We start from the raw sequence: 15,429 nt of genomic DNA, 5'->3' as shown, positions 1-15,429 counted from the left end.
CTGGGCCCAGGGCTCCGTGCTTGTGCCTGCCAAGTGCTTCGAGCGTCAGTGCATTCAATGGAGTGCACTTTCCTCAAGGAATACTTGAACCCCCAAAGAAAAGACGCACAACAATAAAATGTGCATGGCTTTTGTTTGAATACTCGCACCGAGCTCGGTCCAGGACTACGTTGCGTATACGTATTTGTCAGTTCATTGGCATTGTTCATTATTTTGAATGCTGAGTGCGGCTATGCCATTGCAATTGCTCTAAAATATACGGCCCACAACACAATGGCCGCATGGAAATCATCTATCAAATGAATTGTGCTTCTGTTTATTGATGTTTGCCATTAACAAAATTTACATGGGATTTTCTGCTTTTCTGCTTTTCTTTAGCTTTGTCAGAAATATTCCGATTCTAAAGCGGGAAAATGTGATTGGGATGGTAGCTAAAGGAACAGAGATTATAGATAGCATATATTGGTTTTGGTCATGGCCGTTTTTTTTTTTGTTTTTTCAATTGCAGGCTACTCACATGTCCTCGCGTGCGTAGCGTAGAGTTTCAACCAAGCGCGTGAGTGGGTAAACGCCTGTGCAGATGCGGAACACAGCGGTGAACAGTGGAAATCTGTGAATGAAATCAAATGAAATGCTTCAGTTGAAAGGGTCCTCGATCTCTGCTCGGTGGTCTACAAACTTCTCCTCCAGCCCCTTCTTCTTGAGCATAATGTGCACCAGCTCAGCGGTCACTGGACCCAGCGGCTCATGGCCCGGTACGAGCAGACTCTCCAGTTCATTCAGCGGCTGGCCAGTCTTGACAAAGGCCTCAGCCAGCTTGCGATTGCGATTGGCTGCGAGGCAAACAAAATAGAAATAATTATCTCAAGATCTGTTAAAAACTGCGTACCATAGCAGCTGGTGACTAGATCCGAGAGGCCGCAAGACTCAAAGAAAGTGGCCAAGCGACTGCCTGGATAAAACACGTCCACAAACTGTAGAGTCTCCAAAAAGCCACGCCTGATAACGCCAGCCTTAGTATTCTCATTCAACTCCATGCCATCCGCCAGTCCAGCGCCAAAGGCAATTATGTTCTGGGTGAAGTCGGGAAGATAGAAAGATATAAAGGAGTATAGAGAGATGTAGAGAAAGAATCACTAGATATACATAGATATAGAGAGATGTAAACCTATAGAGATATAGGTATACAGAGATATAAATAGACAGTTATATGTGCTTACCCTTAAGGTCGAGCAGATTTCTACGCAGTCCGCATCGTCTGTGACGACCACACGAAAGGTGTTCGATTTGAATAGGTCCTGGAGAATGCGCATATACTTCTGATCCCGGCAGCCGATGGTGCCCTCGGCGAAATTGTTGTTGGATACCTCATGGGCCAAATTGCAGCCGACCAGCACCGAGCACGGTATCTGGAGGATAAACGAAAGCAATTATTCTGTGAAGAGCTGAGGTGGTTGAGCTCACCTTTAGCTGGCGCATTATGAGATGGGATATTAGGAGTATTTGGCCGTCATCGCCGCGCTCAAAGCCCTTGATGAGGGAGACGGCGTGGGCCAGCGGCTTCACCTTGCCCAGCAGAGTCTTGCAGCAGCTGTTCACAAAGGTGGGCGGAATGGCAAAGATCAGGATGTCCGCATCACGCGCCGTCGTCACCACGTCGTCATAGGCAACCTGTGCGTGGGCCACGTTAGCTGCTTGCAGGGAACAGCAAAGTCGATGCACTACTCACGATATTCATCGGCAGCACGAAGTCGGGCATATACTTGACATTGATGTGCGTGGTGTTGATGATCTCCGTCAGCTTGCGACCCTCGATCATCTCCTCGTAGACGTACATATTCACCTTGGGCTCCATCAGCGGCGAGTTGGCCACGTTGTTGCCCACGTTGCGGGCAATCGTCGTCGCCCAGTTGCCAGAGCCGATAATGCAGACGTTCAGCCGATCCGCCATAGCCGTGTGTCGATTCTATAACTGAGTGAATGAATATATAAAGAGTGCCAGTTTCGCTGAGTGTTTCTGAATGATGTGTTTCTGATTGATTGGGCTAGGCCGACTGCTCCGTAGAGCCTCGTGCCCTCTGGCAGCTCCTCGGGTTAATTTGATGTTTAACATTGCGTTAAATTTGCAATTCATTTATCCGAAACTCTCACGGGCACGCGGCGGACTTTAAGTAAGGATAATGTAAATTACATATTTATGCATATTTATATTTATACATGCATATGTATGTATTCATTTATGTATACAAAAGCCACGCATGCACACAGCCTGTGTAGTAGTATATATGTATGTATGTACGTGCATGCTTATTGATTGAGTTCTGGTCAAATAATTCATCAGAGAATGTGCAGAGGCCTACGAACGTGCATGCGAACGACTGCCCCTTCAGGCGCCAGATAAGCGTATGTGATGGGTGAAAAATTACGCATACGTCACGTTCGCCAAACTGGCTGGCAAATAATTAACTGTGGCTCAGTCCAGCTCGTCCATTGTACATGCGAATTCATGGCATATCCATTCAATAATGTTTGCCATGTAAAATATGAAGCTGCATTGCGTATTCGCATGGCCTGTACACACATTGCTGGCTTTCTTTTTTAATTACGCACTCGTTTAAGGTTCACTGCACAAGTGTTCACTAATTTATGAGCAGCCGGAGCAGAAAAGATGACAGCAGAATAAATAAAATACTTAATTGCACACACAGGCCAACAATTTAAAAGGCCAAAAGCCAAAGTGAAAGTCTCTGCTGCGAAATCAATGTGGCAAGAAAGTAAACACTTTGAAATTGTGCACCGAGTGCGACTGCGACTGCGACAGCGACTGCGACTGCGACTGCGACTGCGACTGGCGACATCGACTGCAGAGCTCAACGGAATGCGCACACACACACCAACGTACATCCACGCACACACTTAACCCTCCTACCCCCCGCTCGATACCACTCGACTATGAAATCAAAATGGATGATGGGCGAAATGAAAATGGAATTTTTAATGAGTTGGCGCAAGCATTGGCCAAGCGAACGGACAAAACAATGGTCATGTGGGCGGCTGAGGCTGTCAAATGGGCGTGGCAACCGAATGACACAATATTTAAGAGCATCGAGGGAGATGTACAAACTAACTGTGGCTCAAAAAACATCAAATAAAAGTGAGCCAGGCGCAATCGATTCCATAACATTCTGTCCTGCTCTTTGTTCAAGTTTTTTGAGAGTCTGGCTACAGAAGTGATGATAATGTTCGATGATAAATGTTCGATAAATATGATAAATCTTTACAATAGATTAGTTTATCACATTGTTGTTATCCTGATTTTCTACTCTCCCAATCGGACCTTTATAGCAATAACTCTACTGTTTTGCTAACAGTGTCATCACTATATAGTTAACAGTGTCGTTACTTAACATAACAGTCATGTGGTTGGCGACTAGGCTAAGCCGTTGTCTCCTTCTAGCACATGAAATCATTATTTTGATTATTATTAAAATTAGACAATTAAATAGGCAAAGTCAAAGAATAGAACTTATATTCGTGTATGTAAATAGGAAGCGCATCCGAATTTTAAGTATGTGTATACGTGTGTTAAAGATTGATCGCTATTAAACTGAATTAACTCAATCAACAGGATTGCTTATTTGGTTATATGTATATTATGCACTATGAGCATATTATGTTATATGATTTTATATTATGTACATATGTATATGACTGCACTATGAATACCCTTAGGAGAGAAATTGCACATACATAAATAGGCATTTATTTGTGTATATATTGTATAAAATATTCAATTCAATTTTAGCTTGTTTTTTTTCGTAATTTTCTATTTTAAAAAATCCAAAACTTTTTGATTTTGTGTCTTGTTTTCCTTAATGGTTTTTCCCAATCATATAAAGCTTTTAATACAAATTTATTTTTAGCAGAGGCTATTGTTATTCAACTGAGATATCTTTGATTTTTGCTAGCGAGGATATTCGGTTTTTTTCTTTTTTTTACAAACTCTGATTTGCAAATAAAGCAAAAATAAACTTTATTATGCGAGGCAACGCCTAGAAATATGTACATTGGCTTTCCTTATACATTTGCAAGGAAAGCTTTATAATATGTCTGACTACACCAACTCTTAAAACTCTGTCATGTCGAGCCCCGTACAACATATATGTGTGTATCCTCACAGCTGTTTGGCCCACAAAACTGGCGCATTAAGCAGAGTTATTATTTTTTGACTGGCGCGTAAACTTAAGAATAAGCGAGGCAGCTTCAGCTGGTATTAGCGCAGTTACATTCGGCTAAGCAAGTAAACTCAGCAAGGATAATGCTGATACTTAATGTGGCTCTTCAAATGCGCTTTAAGTACTGTAAAAACACCTGGCTTCCATTCCACAACTAACCTATTTACGACTAACAGATGTTTGATTTTGTAAACAGCAAAAATGAAAAGGTTACATCGCTGACAATTGCATGGAAAGGGGTTCTCTCAAATTATGCGCAATGCTAAGCAAACCTTAGTTGAGTTTAACTAACATAACTCAAAGCTTTCACAAGTCGAGCACACTCGACTCAAGCAGTTCCCACTGTTGGTCATCTTTGCCAGCTAGTTCGAGCTCCGTTGCCCCGGCGATTGTTCGGCTGCTCTAATGTTTGCATTTTATTACATTCAAGACTTATAAAACTTGCCATTGCGTGGCCTTTGCCCATGTCCCTGTCCGTGTCTAGTCGCAGTCGCTAAGTAGCGACGGCAGATGCTGCTTTGCAGTACAAAGTCAAGTCGTAAATAAAATTCTCTGGCCGTGTTTTGTATGCGTGAACGTGATTTGTTGTCTGTGCGGAACGAGCAAAGTGAAGGCCAACCAAAATCATAATTCTAGACCTTCAATAAAATGTTCGAAATAGATGCAGAATAACTAAGGACATTCGCCGCAAGGCTGAATCCATTTTATGCGTCACTCGAGTTCCATATTCAAGAAATGCTGAGACTACTAAATCATGTAGGCCCAACAACAACTTGTTGACTGTGGAGGGAGAGGCGGATGCGAGTCGAATAGGCAAAAGTTAATTTAACAGCTAAAAGCTCGCTGCTATGGCACTCGTATATTATTACTTCAATAGTCAACAGCTCGCTGCTGTGGCACTCGCTTAGCTGGAAAATAACTAAGCCAAAGAAAGGCGCGCTGTGTATTCGGCTATTTACGAGTCGGTTGCCATTAGATAGCAGCTGCAAACTTTGGCCCGCCTTCTTTAAATGGCATTAAATTACGCGGCAAGCAAAGTTTGACAAAAGTTTAAGAGTGCGCCAGCTCCGAGTGGAAATCAGATACAGAGGCGGATACAACAAAGCGCGGACTGGGAATAGAAATGGGAATGCAGGAGATCGGGATCGGGCTTGGCTCCGCTCCTAACTATGCAAACTCCGACTGAATGCAGTGTTGGGCAGGCTATGAATAACATCAAGATAAACTACTCACAATATTTACTTTTAATTGGAGAAGTTCAAAGAATAAACAAATGCGTCAAAAAAGTAAGTAAATAAAAAGCAAAGGCAAACAAACTTTTGTTTCAGCCACATCGATTGGCCCTTGACTAAAGCAGGGCTCCACTCAGGTTGCTTTAAGCAAGCCAAGTTTTCCGACTGCATTTAAAGCATCAAATATTCAACGTCTCTGGCAACATTTTTCGCATCTCGCCTTGGCCCGTCTAATTGTGTAGCTATCTGAATGCAAACGAGACGCGTCTGCAGTTCGTTTTAATGTTTCGTGTTTTGCCACACATACATACATATACACATACATATTTATTTTGCATTTTGCTTTGCTCTAAATGGTAATTAAAATATGCCTGGAGATTCGGCTGGACTCGCAGCTGGGTCAAATGCTATCAAAGCGCGCTCTTGTGGTGTCATCCAATGGCAAAGTGTGAAGGCGTCTGCTCGCCCTCTACTCTCCACTCTCCAGTCTCCGTCTCCTCGCAAGCTAATCTTTGAGGGGAGAATTTTAATTGGATAAGCTGAAACTGAGCTCTTGTTGCTCAGCAGTTGTTCAACTCGGCCAAACTAAACTGCGACTGAATTTAAATAAGCCCGAGTCGAATATTGTATATCAAAGGGCTTCGCACTCGGCGCACGCATTAAAACATCATGCGGCCGCTGTCTTTAAAGCGACTTGCCTCCTCCGCTGTCGCCACACCTGAGGGCCTCTTTAAAGCACCTCGAGCACCTGCTCCGGCAGCCGAAACTGTGTCAGCGCAGCTATTTGCTGCCAGCTACTTGCTGCCATTTTCTTTTTTCACGACTCGGCTGCCGCTGCTGTTCCTGGCCCAAATATCTATGTCTGAGTGTGTGGGCCTCCAGCTACGCTGTGGCAGGCAGGCAGGCAGCAGCCGAGCGGCTCATAAATGTAAACTTTTTCGGCTAGTTTCGTGTAATTATTGCCCGTGTGCTCGCTCGCCCAGCTGTGCCGTAATGGGCGGGGAGGGGCTGGGATGTGTGCCTGCCGGATCTGATGAGCTGCTGGCTGGAGCTGCATGGGCGAATCAAGCAGCAGACTGTGACATATTTCAAGCGGCTTTTGCATTTGAGCTGATTGCCAATTTAATCGCTACACAATTTCCGTGCTCTGACGGCGAAGGCGGAGCTAAGTGACGATTAGCAGCTGGGGGCGTGGCACGCATAGAAGATCTGGCCAACTGGATTTTCGCTCAGCTCATATGGGTACACATACACACACATGTGTGTGCGTTTGTTGGATATTTTATTTATTTATTGCGCTCTGAGTGTGCGTGCGAGTGTGAGTGTGTTGCGAGTGAGTGGCCTCTGTGTGTGGCATGTGGCCCATGTTCTGGTCGCGGCACATAATTCTGAAACGTGCCTTGCATATGTTTTTTGCTGCCCGACCTTACCACATTTGGTTCTTCCTCTTTCCCTTTTTTGCGTGCTCGAAAGGAACGCACAGCAAATACATACATAAGCCAGCGTAGGGCGCAAAAAAAGACCAAACCAGAAATTGCACTGCATTCAAAGCACAATGTCAAGCGAATGCTGTCAAAGTCGCGCGATCCACTCAATTAACTTGGCGTGGCAAAAAGTTGCAAACAAATTGCTGGATCCAGAGATTCTAAAGAGATTGCTTTTGACTTTTCATTCAAGAACTCAATTGGAATCTAAGAGCTGCGGCTTAAAATAGTTTGAGTCGTCGAGCTCATGACTAAAGCTATAATAAATACATAAATGTTCCCAGAAATAAAAGCATCCCACTCGCTCTGCCTTGGCTTCAGTTTCAACTTTCGTAGGTGTGCGTGTGTGTGTGAGTGTGTGTGTGTTTGTAGAGAGGTGCATGTGTGTATTAGCCAAGCAGACATGAAGTGAGTTGTTAAATTGTTAGCGCCATATCTGAGGTTTGCATTTGCTGTCTGCCTCAGTCCCGGCTCTGTCTCTCTGTCTCTGTTTCTCTCTCTTCTCTCCTTATGTCCGCCTCTCGTCTGCTGTTTTCGTGTTGTATGTTTTGTGACGCTCAGGTGGCTCTGCTGTTCGCACTGCCATTTCATGCCGCACACATGCACGGTCAATCATTGTCCCACACACACATGCATATAGTTTCACTGAGCGGTTTTGGCCGTATTCCTTTCTATTTTCTATTTTCATTTCTCTTTCATTTTGCAGTCGTTTTTTGTGCAGTTTTTCATGCGAGTCTTCATTGTTTTTGGCTGCTTTTGGGCCAGAGCACACAACAAATAGACTTTTAAATATTTTTGCACTAAATTTATCTGACGGCTGCGGGGGCGTTCACACATTCGCATGGCCAGAGATAAGATTTATGACAAAGCACCTGCGGTGCAATGGCACTGCACACAAGCAAATAGTCCAAAGAGTAGAGGTGATTTAGACGGGACTTTTGGACCGGGAGATACCCTGAACGATTCTACTATAGGATTAAATATAGATATTTGTTTGATGGGGTGAACATTTAAAATTTACTTTAATTTACAAAATAATTTAAAAATCAATTTATATGATAAAGTCTGTTGAATTTGAAATTGGATTATTTATTTCTAATTTTCATAGAGAGGGTTAAAGTATCCAATGTATTACCTCATAGAACTCTATTCTGTACACCTTAAATAAAATATTTCTATCGTGCTTAGTATTCTAGCTAAGCCAAGTTTAATTATTGTTTTTAATATGATGTTCACATAAGTCAATAATAAGCAAAGAATAGGGATACTTCCTTCGCCTGGTATCAAATATATGTACATATACATATATGTATATATATATTGAGCAGGAGTTTGTATATCGTATACGATATAGATAAACTAATATTTCTATATTTTGTGATATTATTTTTTTTATCTTGTTATTCATTATTTTAATTTAAAACAGACAAACACACGAACGGACATACATAGCTAAAATTATTCAGCTCGTCTTAAAAAAGAATAAGTATGCACATATCACTTATTTCATTTAACATGCTTGCTGCTACCTGTTACATAGATGTTAAGATAACCATTATACCCTTTCCATTTAAAAATGTCCAGGGTCTGAACAGTGCATATTTTCCCATAAAGATATTTCTTTTCGTTGTTTTCTAGTGTCACGTCTTTGTTATGGTAGAGTTTTTATAGCCTTTAGCTGGCGAAACATTCAATTTATGAAATACCGAATTTATGCTTGCAAATGAAGCAGTATATTCGCTTTAATAATGCCTCCCTTGGGGCTCCCATTACGCCCACAATACTTCTGCTTAAGCGCTGTTGCTGAAATTAGTCGAGCGCATTCTCTGGAGCTCAGCTCGGCGTTGGCTTCGTTCTTAGCATATTTCCGGCAGCTATTTTTATCAAGTGTCTTGATATCAAAGCGAAGCCTTTAGCTTATTATTTTTGGATGAGTTTTTTGATCACGCAAGGCATTTAATTTAATGTCCACTTGTGTGCGAGTTGGACTGAGTTGCGAGTCGTGTATGGATATATATCTGAGCTGGTGTGCCGGCACTGGCCATTTATCAACTTTTCAGTCGGCTCCATTTGTAGTTGCTTTATATTGCAACTCATAGGAGCTGCGCTGCGACAGTGGGCGATAATGCGAGTAGTATATGGGAATTTATTTGTATTGCGATTCGCAAATTTATTCAACTTTTCGCATATTTCACAACAATAAACTTGAGCAATTTCAACTTCTTTGGCTGTGCGCTTGGGCCGGCTCGCCGGCTCGCTAGCTGGACAGGAATTTATAACGTGAAACTTTTGCATTTTGCAAATCATTTTTAACACCTGCGGCAGGTTAAAGTTCAGCCAGCGCAGAAAAGTTTGCGAATTAAAAGGCAAAAACCAAAGGCGAAGGCAACATTCTCATATTTATATCTCGCTCAGCGGACGTTCCATTTAAAATGAGTTAAGCTGTTAATGGCACAATAATGCGAAAATAAAATGCCAAAAGCAGAGAGCAGAGAGCCGCACACGCGCCAAGACCCGATGTCAGCCAGAGATACAACAAATGCGGTCATGAAAACATAATGCGACCCGATCACAGATTACTCAAGCGAGACGCGAACACACTACACTACACACGCTCGGTCCGGTCGAAGATGCTGACCACAGGCAAATGGCAAGATTTATGGCCAGCTAATCGACATGGCCGAGCCATAAATCCAATTCCGATTCGAATGTCAAAAGGCTGCCTGCGAAAGGTGAAAGCCAACCGCAAATTGAAGCTGCATTTGAGTCCGGCTTTTACTCCACATGCGCCTCACATTTTGCCTTTTGTCACATGATGGTCTGAATGGCGCGCATTACGCTTATTCAAAACTTTTGGCCAGCACGAATCAGCTCGCATCACACTTGCAATGGCCAGTTAAAAATGAAATAATCTGTGAGTAAAACTCTGCGGAATAAGCTGCACAAGCCTCGGGCAGCAAATCTCAAGCAGATTTGCAAACAATTTACCCAAAACAAAAACAAAAGCAACAGCAAAAATAAAGGCGAAGGGAAATTAAATGCAAATGCAAATGGGAAAAGGGAAAAGCGCACGGGATGAGCCCTAAATTGCGCACATAGAGATGAGTTGAAAAGTTGCATCGAAACTCATTTGGTCAGTCTTTTAATGGATTGCTCAGTGAGCACTTTCACGCTTTTTAATGAAATGTGCTAAGAGTAAAGTTTGTGCGCCTGCCGGCCGCGTCACAGATTGCCTTTTGCCAAAGGACAGTTTCTGCATAGTTTTCAAGAGGTTTGATGCCAGTCCATCTCCCCCATATGACAGGCGAAAGTGTTCACATGGATCATTTACGTCGGCCAATGGGAGGGGATATTAGAAATAGCTGGGCATAGCCACATCAGACAGAGCCGGGCAGAGCCAGCTGGGACTGGGGCTGTTTGTATTCAAATTATTTATAACTTGGCCCAGAGTCAAGCGTGGACATCATCATCATTATCACCACCATCATCATCGACATGTGAAATGCTTGAAATCCGAGTTGTAATTACCTCTTGGCACCCGCAAACATATAATTAACTTAATGATAACGAGGGGGCGGCGGGGATGACTTGATTTTGGGCTACGTTTGTTGTGTTAATGGCTTCCGGTGTATGCGTGTGTATGCGTGTGTGTGTGTGTGTGCGAGCAAATGGTGGGCATTATAGGTATGTCGGCTGTTGCTTGTTCACGGTCAGTGTAATTGCATCGGTCTCGGCACTTGTGAATTTGAAACTTTTCAATTAATTAGCGTTGGCCCAGCACAAGTGGAGCCAAAATGGTTTGAGCCGAGCGTGCATTGGGCGGCGAGCAAGCGAAACTTGGTAATTTATCGGCTACACGGTGATAAATTCTAAATTTGGCCATGATTTGCACCTGGCCTTCATGCGAACAAGCCAGCCACAAATATGAATTGAGGGCAAGGAACGAAACAAGCAGCTCTTTGGGGCTTGAAGCTCTTAGCTGATTGCCGAGTTCTGCTGGTGACATTTCATTTTGGCACTCATAATTAAGTGTGGGCCCCAAATATGTCTCAGACACGAAATGAAATCTTGTTACAAATTAATTGGCAAAAAACTTACAATGCGCGCTGAGGAGGTTGAGCTCGGACCGCCAGGATGAGGCTCAGTGGCCAAAGGGCTTTGAAGGCCAGTCCCCCATCTACATGTCTGTGTGTGTGTGTGTGTGTTTGTGTGTGTGTGTGTGTGTGTGTGTGTGTGTGTGTGTGTGTGTGGGTATAGGCAATTAACCTAATGATAAAGAGGTTGAACACGATTTGAGGTTTGAGTTGATGAAAATTGCGCCAAGGCCTCATCACGATGTTGCGGGACGGTGTCTGCAAGACATCTATTGAACGCCACAAGAAGTCAGACTCCATATAAACAGAGATGTAACTGTGCTCTGATATATTTATATATTTATATATATATATATATATATATATATATATATATATATATATATATATATATATCTTTTCTCTGGCGACACTGACCAAGACACATTTATCGTCACTCTGAGACTAAGAGAAATGATAATGATGATGCGGATGATGATGATGATGATGATGAAGGTGCTGATGATGTTGGCTGATGACGGCATATTACAATTAGTTCCCTCTCCAGCTGTGCGCCTTTTGATGTCGTCGCCCGGATCGCCCACAATATGAATGTCAAGTTGTGATGCCTAATTAAAGCATTTTCGGAGCACACTGAGCGCCGTTAATGCTAGCAACATTTATATATTTACACATCGATAGAACATAGTAGTCGCTGCTGAAATCCTCACAGCTATATTCTGGGTAATCGGGGCAATGTCAGTTATTCGCCCGCTAGAAATAAGTGAAGTTAATGTATAGTAGTTCAGTTGTATTTCATAAATTTTTGTTTTTGCGTAATATTTTGGTTCTGCGCGCGCTGCAATGGATCCAAACTTGGAAAATTTGATAACCGAGCCGGAGCCAGAGGGTCCTACTGTTTTAGATTTGGGTACGGAACGTTTGAACTGTGAGAATCTAGGTAAGCGTACAAATGCATCCGATAAGTGCATATACTTATATATCTATATATAATGTATTTTTGTAATAGATACCATGACTGAGAGGTGGGAGGATCCAAACAATCCTTCTTTTGTAACTGTTCTCTTACGCTTCTTTGGCAACATATTTGGTAGGCAAATACGAAATGCGATGTACGTAAATACACCTAAATTCTCTATGAATTTCCATTTCAGTTGATTGCTTTAGAGCCATATTTGAATAAGTGTAGACGGCCTCAGCGGAGGGAGCGTCAAGTGAATTGAGCCTTTCGGACCGAACAATTGTATAAATTTATCATAATAAACAGAGAGTTGAATTGAATGATCGTTGCATCAGTTTATTTGTAGCATTCTGAATTTTACAAGAATCAGTGACAAATGACTACGTCGTGCACGGGCATTTTGCAGTGGCAGTTGTAGAGGTTGTCCATTATCTCGAACGCCTCGTCCAGGAAGTGCTCGAGCTTCTCGGTGTTGCAAAAGATGTCCTTGTCAATGGCGAAGTTGTTTCCTTTCCAGATGCTCCAGCGTCGCATGCTGGCAATCACATCGGCGCAGAAGTTGTGCTTCTCCCGCTGAGTTCGCTGGAGGACCTTATTGATGTGCTGGCGCCGCTTCCCTGTGGATCGAGACTTTTAGCGAGACCTGCAAGGGGAGAGCTGGTGCAAGGGGAACTCACTTTCGGCCAGATTGTACTGCGCCAGTTTGGCTTTGGCCTCCATCTGCGCCTTCTCGTAGTCGTTTATGATCTTGAACATCCTTCCGTCGATGTCCTTGGTCCTGTGCAACGCCTCTCTGCAGTGGGGCTTGCAGGCCAGGTTGTAGTCGGGCCCCTTGAACGGCGTATTCGTGTAGTACTTGCTCTGCTTGAACTCCTTGCGGTGCTTGTCCGTCACGTTCAAGCGGTACGCCATGTCGGAGTGCACACGCGCATTGTGGAACCGATACTGTGTGGTGGCCAGCAGCTTCTCCACGCGCGACAGACAGCTGTAGGATCAGACGGATCAGACTCGCATGCACAAATACCGAATACCAAATACCAAGTACTTGGTATGCTTGGACTTACTGTGAATTGCGCAGCGAGTAGACGCCGGGTATTTGGTAGGTGCGCAGCATGTAGTGCAGCTTGGAGGCCACGCAGTTCAGCAGGTCCTCGGCGGCGCAGTTCTGCATTCGGCTCAGCCCCTTCGAGTCGTGCACCGTCTGGCGTACTCTCCAGCCGCGGTAGACCGCCTGAATCTTCGTCGCCGCCCGATTGTAGTGATTGAGGAGCGTAGTCTGGAGCTTGCTCTCCACGAAGCCGAAGTGGCTCTTGCGCACCCAGTAGCCGCGCCACCACCGCTGTATGGTGACCGCCGCCAGCCACCGCTTGTACAGTAAACTCCGCTCATAATGGCCGCGCCAATGCTTCTGTATCTTGCGAGCGGCCAGAAATTGCACATAGTCTACCAACAGCAGGGGGGTGCTGGGGGAGAGAAATGAATGAATTTACAGAAACGTAAGCACAAGTTGCAGCTTGCGAATCGGACATCAGTCTATGTGGATGTACAATCTTTTATGAAGATATTTTTCCATGTCCTATCAAAAGTATAAAAATATAAAAGTCAACTTTTTCAATTTATTGGCAAACACACAACTGGATTGACAGTTCTCAGAAAGCATATGTATGTATGTATATAGATCGGCGATAGCTCGCCGATGTGATTTCTACTCACCGCGCGAGCACAGCCCTCGTGAACTGGTTGGTGCTCGCCTCCGAGCAGCTGTCGTCGGTGGTGACTCTTCTGGAGTAGGCGGAAGAGGAGGAATGTTAACTAGAGATCCGAGGCAGTCAGAGTCAATGAACTTACTTGAATTCATGGGTGAGGCGCAAGTTCGAGTTTTGTGGCCCGTCCTGGAACATAGTCTCTGTCTTCTCTTACTATACCAATCTTGTACGGTGTATATATGTATGTGTCTCGGGTATACTTGTGTGTGTTTTGTTATTTTTTTTTTTATTTAATTTTATTTTTTTGTTTCTATGTGTTTGTTGTTTGAGGCTATGTCTGTGTCTGAGTGTGTGCTTACAACTTTTGATCTGCCTATAAATCGAGCCCCATGCTCAGTGTGCCTTACCCGGATAATCAGTGGGGATGTCAGTATATTTCCATGCAGGATAACGCAGCTATCTCACAGAGACGGAGCCGTCCGTTATTCGGCTGCCTGTTGTATTAGCCCTCGCTATCTCGAAGCTAATGCAAAATTTACGAGCGCATATATCTTAGCATGCGCCACGCCTGCGGGCATATGTATGTGATAACAAATTGTTCTTTGGCAGCAGCGAGCTGCATTTAATTGAATTGTACTTCTGCGGGCTGCCGGGGCTGGTACCGGAGCCAGTACCTGGCCATCACACGGCGCCGAGATTTGCCCATTTATGATGCCCTTGACACGCTTGTGGCTGCGGGCGGGCTCTAATTGCGCTAATGCTGACAAATGGCAGTTGGCATAGCAGTTGCAGTTGCAGTTGCAGTTGGCCATGCAGCGAAAGGTCAAGTTGGCTTGGGGCCTTGCCCCCGGCTGGAGGCGCACCATAAATGCAGCCATACATTTGGCCAGGCCAAAGGGCATTGGGTGAAAGGCGCTTTAAATGAAAATCAATATGTGGCATTGCCTACTTTGGGCCGTTTTGCTTTGGCTATGCATTTTGTTGCTGCTGCTGTTGTTGTTGTTGTCGTTGTCCTTCCACAGTGCCTCATTATGTTCCACAAATGAACCACACACAAACAACGGAAATGAGTCGGAAATTCTCATTTATGGCGCCCTTGATGCCAGTCGCTATTTCCACTATCCCCCCCTGTTGCCCTCGCCCCCACCCTCCGCGACAGCCTGACAAGTTGGCACTGGTTTCTGTTACAGATACTGCTCCTGATTCCGCTTCTGATTGCTGTAGCCATGAGATTTATGTGCTCCACTGATATTGACGATGGCGATGATGATGATGCGGCTTCTGCTGCTCCTGCTGCTGCTGCTGCTGGTGATTTTGCGGTCGACGGCCAATCCCATTGTCAGCCGGGTGACCCACTAACTGAAATTGCAAATACCTTAAATACGAGCGATAGACTTTAATGGCGACTCACTTGAAAGAATCAACATTTATGCAACGCTGGAAAGGATGTGTGCTCAAATATCAAATACACACACACACATATGCATACATATGCCAACTATGTACATAAATCAAATGTTGTTCAACCAATTTTCCATTTAGCCTTTCAGCCGCGACGTGGCACAAAATTTACACAGCAGAGCAGGAGGCGTGGCCAAGGGCGCTGACTGGCACCCAGCCCAGCATGGCGACTATATAGAGCCATAGAAAACTTTTCGGGCATAGAGAAAACATTTTGCATTAATGGCCATGTACGCAAAAGGTCTCGAGTCCTCGG

At 44.1% G+C, this 15,429-nt stretch overlaps 3 protein-coding genes across 5 annotated transcripts; 1 reads left to right on the top strand and 2 right to left on the bottom strand.

Annotated features, from left to right (window-relative positions):
* Positions 1-300: 300 nt before the first annotated feature.
* On the bottom strand, positions 301-2,069 carry Gpdh2 (Glycerol-3-phosphate dehydrogenase 2). The gene is made up of 7 exons (XM_018103217.3): positions 1,730-2,069; positions 1,465-1,671; positions 1,221-1,409; positions 890-1,073; positions 680-833; positions 518-610; positions 301-431 (listed from the first exon to the last, which is right to left on the bottom strand). Exons 1-7 carry the CDS (start codon positions 1,949-1,951, stop codon positions 401-403), a joined length of 1,080 nt encoding a protein of 359 aa, XP_017958706.1. The 5' UTR covers positions 1,952-2,069; the 3' UTR covers positions 301-400.
* A 9,667-nt stretch (positions 2,070-11,736) lies between these two features.
* LOC108653452 (uncharacterized) lies at positions 11,737-12,323 on the top strand. Its single transcript, XM_089260783.1, has 3 exons — positions 11,737-11,985; positions 12,055-12,135; positions 12,200-12,323. The coding sequence occupies exons 1-3, from the start codon at positions 11,889-11,891 to the stop codon at positions 12,226-12,228; spliced, it is 207 nt and encodes a 68-aa protein (XP_089116909.1). The 5' UTR covers positions 11,737-11,888; the 3' UTR covers positions 12,229-12,323.
* Positions 12,324-12,327: 4 nt separating this feature from the next.
* On the bottom strand, positions 12,328-14,039 carry LOC108653054 (uncharacterized). Of its 3 annotated transcripts, none has more exons than XM_089260779.1 (5): positions 13,855-14,039; positions 13,720-13,788; positions 13,071-13,469; positions 12,684-12,991; positions 12,328-12,623 (listed from the first exon to the last, which is right to left on the bottom strand). In XM_089260779.1, the coding sequence occupies exons 1-5, from the start codon at positions 13,905-13,907 to the stop codon at positions 12,373-12,375; spliced, it is 1,080 nt and encodes a 359-aa protein (XP_089116905.1). In that variant the 5' UTR covers positions 13,908-14,039; the 3' UTR covers positions 12,328-12,372. The 3 variants fall into 3 exon arrangements, with proteins under 3 accessions (XP_089116905.1, XP_017958821.1, XP_089116906.1); XM_018103332.3 differs by having other exon boundaries at positions 13,720-13,785; positions 13,855-14,025; XM_089260780.1 differs by lacking the exons at positions 13,720-13,788; positions 13,855-14,039 and adding an exon at positions 13,554-13,668.
* Between the last annotated feature and the right edge of the window lie 1,390 nt (positions 14,040-15,429).

This window comes from Drosophila navojoa, chromosome 5, assembly GCF_054131105.1.
Source record: "Drosophila navojoa isolate 15081-1374.11 chromosome 5, UAZ_NAV_1.0, whole genome shotgun sequence".
Taxonomy (NCBI): domain Eukaryota; kingdom Metazoa; phylum Arthropoda; class Insecta; order Diptera; family Drosophilidae; genus Drosophila; species Drosophila navojoa.
Note: the sequence above shows the minus strand (reverse complement) of the source record. Positions and strands in the feature narration are given on the sequence as shown.

Excerpts from the sequence above, each read along its gene's own strand:
- Gpdh2 (XM_018103217.3), bottom strand. The coding sequence starts at position 1,951 with ATGGCGGATCGGCTGAACGTCTGCATTATCGGCTCTGGCAACTGGGCG. Across the intron at positions 1,672-1,729 it reads TCGTGCTGCCGATGAATATC|GTTGCCTATGACGACGTGGT; the intron begins GTGAGTAGTGCA and ends GCCCACGCACAG. Across the intron at positions 1,410-1,464 it reads TCATAATGCGCCAGCTAAAG|ATACCGTGCTCGGTGCTGGT; the intron begins GTGAGCTCAACC and ends TTTATCCTCCAG.
- LOC108653452 (XM_089260783.1), top strand. The coding sequence starts at position 11,889 with ATGGATCCAAACTTGGAAAATTTGATAACCGAGCCGGAGCCAGAGGGT. Across the intron at positions 11,986-12,054 it reads TTTGAACTGTGAGAATCTAG|ATACCATGACTGAGAGGTGG; the intron begins GTAAGCGTACAA and ends TTTTTGTAATAG. Across the intron at positions 12,136-12,199 it reads CTTCTTTGGCAACATATTTG|TTGATTGCTTTAGAGCCATA; the intron begins GTAGGCAAATAC and ends TTTCCATTTCAG.
- LOC108653054 (XM_089260779.1), bottom strand. The coding sequence starts at position 13,907 with ATGTTCCAGGACGGGCCACAAAACTCGAACTTGCGCCTCACCCATGAA. Across the intron at positions 13,789-13,854 it reads CGCCTCACCCATGAATTCAA|AAGAGTCACCACCGACGACA; the intron begins GTAAGTTCATTG and ends CGCCTACTCCAG. Across the intron at positions 13,470-13,719 it reads ACGAGGGCTGTGCTCGCGCG|CACCCCCCTGCTGTTGGTAG; the intron begins GTGAGTAGAAAT and ends TCTCTCCCCCAG.